A 7,173-nucleotide genomic window follows, 5' to 3' on the forward strand; every position below is an offset into this window, starting at 1 on the left:
ACGATATTGTCGGAGGAAATTAATTATTTTTTATATTTAATATTCTAATTTCTTAATCCATTATGATTACCTTTTGATGCCTCGATAAATTTATTATTTCCAGAGCAATAATAATAAAGCTTCTCCAACGTGACTACTTCGACTGATACATTTTATATATGACATATCCAACATTAACCTTATGCATTTTATATACATACGATGAAGGCAACTTAGAGGAGCCCTTGTCATGTATGCATGGGCATGCAACAGAGTGAGATCCAACCTGTCGCAGCTTGTGATCCATCTTCTATAATGTTATTGTGTAGATTCGATCGAGTTCGGGGAGAACACAGACAAGAACCAAAAGCTACAACTCATGCTCATGCTACAGGTCGTGGTTACATACACAGACAGCTTCGAAGCTTCACAGGAGCTTGTAGTTGAAGACCGCGAGGAAGGAGACCCATGCTAGGTAAGGCTTGATGAGATCGGCGGCTATGGGGTTCACCTGACGGTAGCTCTGAGAGAGCATGAAGAGGACGGCGAAGTGGGCGACGCAGACCGCCATGCCCGGCCTGGGGAACCCGGCGCCGAAGACGAGCGGCGCCCACATAAGGGACATGAAGAGCTCCGAGAGGTACAGCGGAAGGGCCTCGCTGCGGCCGTGGAAGCCGCCCTCCGCCCACACTAGCCACGACGAGAAGCCCAACAGCGCGGACATCAGGAGGGAGCCCAGGTGGAAGGCCCACACCGGCGGGCTCCACGATGGCTTCGTGGACGCCAGGGTGGCGCCGGCGATCGAGATGGAGGCGGCGGTGCCGACCGCGGGGATGGCCACCGCCACGGCCAGCGAGCGGAGGCCGCGCTTGGCCATGGCCAGCTTCTGGTCCTTCCGGTACTTGTGACTGGTGGTGGAAGGCGTGGCGGTGGTCGTCGCTGTCGTCGTCGGCTCCTCCTTGGGCCGGTGTTTGAGCGTTTGAGAGGCCATGAGAGACGCTTCAAAGAAACGAGTAAGGCGCGAGTGTTCGATATAAACGAGTTGGTTCTGCTCATGGAGAGACACGTGTGAGAGTCGTGGAGGGAAACAAGCGTGCCACGTGGAGAGTGGAGAGAAGGGATTTGGTCAAACGGCGATGCGGATGCTTTGGTCAAACAACAATCCGGATCCGAAATTTTAGATCGGATTCGGGGATTGGTGTTCTGGATCCGAAACGAGGATATACACCCGAAATCTTAGGTCGGATTATCCACGAACCCAACTATAGGACTAATCCACCCTTAGAAAACTCCTTGCATGATAGATGAACTGATGGACTTACTGAAGTGGAATTATGGATCATCGTCAATGTCCAGATCTAACATGCAACACAGCCAATGGGCGGTCTGGATTCGATTTAATCTATCATGCATCACAGCCAATGTCCAGATCTAACAACATTTAATGTCACCCACAGGATTTAGCAATCCAAAACAGATCTACTGTATCAGATTTATAACCTTGGGAGAACCACATGAGCTGGATCCAAAGCACAGGGGACCATTGGGTGTCTCTGTTCTCTGTTTCAAGAAAGCTGCTTGGTAACACCTAGTAAAACAATTCTCTGTTCAGAGATTTCAGAAAGACAAACAAATTTTATAACCCATATGACATTTTGATTTCTCTTGTCATCCAAAAGACTCAAAAATTGCAGCTCCGATCTTACCTCTAAAATTTCGAGACTTAAAAAGAGTAACCTTACAGCTGTTCAGATCTTCTGAAAGTAATGCTTCAGAGATTTCAGAAACCATATATGAGAATTTAATTTCCTCTTTGGCAGGAGAATAAAACCAATCCCTTATGATAAGCACTGAAACTTTTTCTCAAGACCAGAGTTTTCACCCTAAATGATTTAGAAAATGCCAGATGAGAGTCATGAGACATGAAACCTTTACAATAAATCAGTGTGGGTCAGAAAGGACAGTTTGCTCACTACTGGCAGTTTATGAGACCTAATTGGATGGGTGTCCATGAATCAAGTGTTCCTGGTTGTGTCAATCAGCTATGTAGACCTACCTTCAGGAGGCCAACACTGCTGTAAATTCTAGGTGGTTGACTTGATCCTTTCAAGAAATGCCAGCCACACCAATCATTTTTCTGCCACAATCTTCTGGAAACCTATGTGGACCCTTTTTACATTTCATAGCTCATAGGTAACAAAAAACATATTCTGTTCTTCCACCCAGAACTTACCTAGACACAGAACCAGAAAGATTTTAAGGTTAATCATCCAGGGTTTTTCTCACTAGAAGTAACTTAAAGAATGTTTTGAACACAATGGGAACATCAGTGATCATATGAATGGATGTTCTTGATCTGAGGGAACTCATGGCATGTTACTGTTCTCCACAAATCTAGTGTTTAGGTTGGAATTGAACCTCTACAAAGTCTCCAGCTGGTTTTGAGTCCACAGAATAGATTTAAGAAAAGAAAACAAGAACAGGAACCACTGACCTGGGAATTCATAGCTAACAAGGCATCTTTACCTACTGGCCACTGAAAAGGACCCTTCATGACCCTCCATGTTCAGATTCAAAGTCGAATTGGCCTTGAGATAACCTTGGGAAGAGATGGGAACGAACTTTAGCTGGGCAAACAAAGTTTGGACAAGAAAGCTGAAAATGATGTTGCAACCACTTCAAGCCATGACAGGCAACCTAAAAGAGGTCATATCTAATACAAGCTTCCAACTTCAAGTTCACTTCCTTCAGTCCATCTTCACAGTTTAAAAACATTATCTAAATTCATCTTGTATCAAAATCCAAATAAGAAAAGAAAAACACCAGAAAGCAAATTACAATCACAGCACTACTCTCTGATTTTTCTTTTTTTTGGTTTTTACATTTCAAGCATATTTATTACAGTCTTTCTCTATGTCTGCTATTTTGTAAAGTATTAAAATACAACATAAAAAATGACCAATCTTAAAGTCTGTCAAAACACAAACAAAACAAAAAGTAAATTGGCAGCTATACAATGACAGTCTTTAATATCCAATGAATTATATGAATGAGCAAGCATTTCACAAGTTGTTTAGGTTGGCAGCTATACAAGATGAATACTAAAACAAGATATCCATCCATCAATCAGGAGTTGGTGTTCCTGTCTATCTCTTTTGTATTGTCATTGATTGACATGCATAGAAGTCCACCACCTCTGTTGGACATGGTCAACTTCACTAATTACTCAAACTTGGAAGTATGGGAGCATATTGGATTTTGGATCCTCCTTTGCCTCATCACAAGCTTTGGTCAATGTCTCAAAATTCCAACCTCAGCAAAATATAATAAAATAACCCAACCATCAAAGTTTAGAAAAGGTAAGAGTTCCATATCATCTTTTGGAAGTCTATGATACTTGTTCTTCTGCTCTTCTACTTTCTATTCTCTACCACCCAATATACAACAAGAAGACAGGGGACAACCAATCACCAAAGACCAATAGCATCATCTCATTCCAATAACCCAATTCAATTATTTATAAAAGAGGCATTTACTCCCAACCACCAAACTCATGGTAATACCATAATCTAAAACTTGTTATAATCAGTAGTTCATTGCCGACACACAAAAATTCTAACATATCAGCTTTTGTCACAAAAACACTTGCTTTAATCTTCTCTTTCTACTGCAGATGAAGCAAAAACTTATCAGATAGCTCCTTGAATATGTAGAAGCACCAAAGAAATTCTTGTAGCTCCTTGAATATCTAGAAGCACCAAGAAATTCTCATGCAGATGAAGCAAAAATTTTGGCAAAAATTTAGCCAAAAAACAAATGAGAGAGCAGGGAAGAAGGACTCAGTTATAGCAAAGGAACAATATGTTTATCAGACATTCTCAGACCTCTTTGTATGTTTAGAAGTAGCAAGAAGTGCATAAACCATTGACCATAAACATCAAACAAGGCATTAAAAAGATCCAGTTTATCTTATAGAAATTCTCATATCCCCTTCACAATCCAGATGCAGCAAGGAGTGAATAGAACATTGACCATCAAACTTGGAAGAAACAACAATCATCTTTCTTCTTCTCAGAAAAGGAAATCTTTGAGAGAGAAGTGCATTAAAAGGAGGGGACTAAACTACGACCAAATAATTCTTTACACACGAATCGCATACAAGTCTTGTTTACAACGCCAATACGGTAAAATCGCATCACCATCAATAACAACACCAATTATTCAAGACTCGAACAGAACAACGAAAATAGCATACCAAGTTCGTCATTTCCCCCCACTAAGACTCCGTGTTTCCCCCGATTGGAGCAGAGATCTACAAGATCCCTCCTTTTAACCCCGGCACTGGGTGATGGCGGAGCAGCTGCGCGAGTAGGGGTTGGCCTGGGCGCCAGGGCGGCAGTTGTAGTAGGAGGCGCCGCGGCGGGAGCAGGGCACGGTGTCGCGCTTGAGGGCGCCGTAGCTGATGTAGCTGGATGTAGCGAGGATGCGGCGGGTCACCTCGGATCCGAGGTCGAACTCTTCACCGGCGAGGCACTCCGCGATGGTGCCACGGCAGCCGGCAAGCACCGGGATCCAGCCGAGGGGAAGCTCGCCCCCTTCTCCGCTTGCGGCGGCCGGGGTGATGGCGGCCGCACCTGCAACGAGGAGGATGGCCGCCACAAGGAGGGAGCTTTCCACCAGCTTCGCCATTCTTTCTCCAAGGAGACGAAAGAAAAAGAAGACTCTCTCTCTTTTAGTACGAGTAGTTGCCTGGCGCTCTCCTTTCTTTGTACTAATAACTCGTGAGGGAGGGAGGAAGATGACCAGAGAAGGAAGAATGGTAGGGGAAGTTTGAGCCACAAGATGGGGGTGTCTTACCGCACAAAGCCAATGAGTAAGGCTGCGTTTGGTGCTGCAGTAATAATTATAGTGGTATTTCTCATAATTAAAATTGCAACTTATTTTTTTATTATATTAATGGTGGCAAATTTATTATATATCTATTGTAATTATTTTTTATTTATATTTATAAAAATAAAATATTTTTCCGTTGTCTTTATTTTTCTCTAATATCATAAATATTTTTCATCATGTTTTTTATGATAAGATGAAAACAATAACTACTAGGAATATTTAAGATATTATAATTATGAATACTAAATATAAACACTAAAAATAAAAAATATTATTTAAAAATCCTCTCCTTTTTCCTATGAATCACAAAACATTATTCTATACTATACTATACTATTGATTACATACATTGGAACAATCTCAAATGATCTTCTGTAATAACCTCATAAAATCCTTCTTCTCATCTGCATCCTCTTTGTTTCCTTTCCCAATCGAATATATTAGTTGCTCGGTCATATTCGCAGCAGCCATCTCTTTCTTCTGACACAACCGATCAATTGTAATCTAAATAAGAACATGAAAGATGGTGTGATGTAACCAATGACACCAGCAATTTTGGATCTCTTAAGACCTTTTTCTTCTTTTTTGTATAGATAAGCTTAAATCGTTGCAAAATGGGATGAATGTACCTATGAATTACACAATTGAAGAACATGTCCTCTGCAATTACCATTGAAGATCGAGGGAATTCTCAACTCCCATCGTCCGAAAAAGTCAACTCGATCGAGAAAGAAGACGACCAAAAGATTACGACTTGTTGTTGAATTTATATACGAGTTCTAAGCAATGGAATCTAAGAAGAGCTTCAAGGCTTTGCCTACCAAGAAAGAGTTTCTAAGAACAGCATTATTTCAAGAACAGGTTCAGATTGGTTACCATGACAAAGGAGTAGGCTTCCGGCTTCTGTGTCTCTCCGGCGGAAGACTCGTCCTCCTTATCTGCTGACGAGAACATCGCCCTGGTAATCCGTCACCGATCAGCAAATATCTACAAGCATCGTGGAGTTGGCTTTGCCTTGCTATGGTGACACCGATCTGTCCCTCTTTTCTTCGGCGCAAAGCAACATCATCACATAATGACAGGTCGATGGTGTCAGTACGAGTGATACACTCGACAGGAGATGCAGCGCAGCCGGAGATGCTACCGGTGCAGCGCAAATTTCACTTGAATGTTCGCACTCGGTGGAACAGCGACGGTAAGTGCCTCGTTCGGTGCCTGCAATCTTGGCTAGGCATTTCGTCGAGCAGTTGGCATGTGAGGGCGCGAATGACTCGACTCCAAAGCGACACCTAGGAGCTAGCGTTGAATGACTCTACAAAGAGGAGCTGAGTTAGTAGATGGCAGGCGGGCAACGTCACATATAAGAGGTCCACATAGGTCAATCCATGAAATCAGGAACGTACAAGGTCGGTCGCTCGTGCGATCGCACCAAACAAAAATCACGATGGGCATTAACGACCCGTGCACCTTTGGATTGACTCGGCAGGTATAAAAATCAACCTCTTAACCCACAAAAAAGGATCGAACATTTTTCATCGTAAAAAGGATCGAACCTTTTTCATCGTAAAAAATGATTCCTTCAAAGATGAGGTCGATCGATTCGTTCCATGGAACGATCGTGAGAGCGATATAAAAGAACCCAAGACTCAGACCTATGATTGACCTCACATTCTCGACCTCCTTTTCCCCCCCCCCAAGACCCATGTGGACAACTTTGCATACTCGAATAGGACCAAGTTGTATTGATTGATTGATCACGACATAAAGTTGCACAATAGTTATATCATCATAATTCTAAATTATTCGAAAAAAATGACAAAGTAAATATCATTATTTTATATTATTTTTAAAAATAGAAGTGTTTATATTATTTTATATTATATATATATATATGGGTAATTATCATAGAAAATATTCATATTTAGAGTATTTATCGAAAGTAACTTTTGGTTTTTTTTTCCCAAACAATGGCTTTAATTTAAAAATATCCCTGAAAGAATTTGTTGTCAAAAAATTTTATTTATTTTTTACTAGTTTCTAAATAATATAGTGATATTTATTTTATTCGTTTATAATTTTTTTATAATATTTATAGTATTTTATTGATGCATTAAAAATATTATAATTATTACTGAAAAATACTATAAGTGACATTATATTGTGTTTCATTAGTTATCATTATTTATAGACTATTACAATATTATACTTTTAGGCTTATAGTTAATTCAGTTGAGGTTTGAAGACTACTTAGATCATGTACAATATTTTTATTTTGATGATTAAAATAGTATAATAGGCCAA

General features: G+C 40.8%; 2 protein-coding genes across 2 annotated transcripts; both read right to left on the bottom strand.

Moving 5' to 3' along the window:
- Nucleotides 1-134: 134 nt before the first annotated feature.
- LOC103994310 (translocator protein homolog) lies at nt 135-2,591 on the bottom strand. The gene has a single exon (XM_009414635.3). The coding sequence runs from the start codon at nt 968-970 to the stop codon at nt 407-409; it is 564 nt and encodes a 187-aa protein (XP_009412910.2). The 5' UTR covers nt 971-2,591; the 3' UTR covers nt 135-406.
- A 1,487-nt stretch (nt 2,592-4,078) lies between these two features.
- On the bottom strand, nt 4,079-4,838 carry LOC135646257 (protein RALF-like 33). Its single transcript, XM_065165602.1, has one exon. It carries the CDS (start codon nt 4,666-4,668, stop codon nt 4,309-4,311), a length of 360 nt encoding a protein of 119 aa, XP_065021674.1. The 5' UTR covers nt 4,669-4,838; the 3' UTR covers nt 4,079-4,308.
- Nucleotides 4,839-7,173: the final 2,335 nt, after the last annotated feature.

The sequence above is a fragment of the Musa acuminata genome, chromosome BXJ3-8, assembly GCF_036884655.1.
Source record: "Musa acuminata AAA Group cultivar baxijiao chromosome BXJ3-8, Cavendish_Baxijiao_AAA, whole genome shotgun sequence".
In the NCBI taxonomy this organism is placed as follows: Eukaryota; Viridiplantae; Streptophyta; class Magnoliopsida; order Zingiberales; family Musaceae; genus Musa; species Musa acuminata.

Coding starts and splice junctions, on each gene's coding strand:
- LOC103994310 (XM_009414635.3), bottom strand. CDS start 970: ATGGCCTCTCAAACGCTCAAACACCGGCCCAAGGAGGAGCCGACGACG.
- LOC135646257 (XM_065165602.1), bottom strand. CDS start 4,668: ATGGCGAAGCTGGTGGAAAGCTCCCTCCTTGTGGCGGCCATCCTCCTC.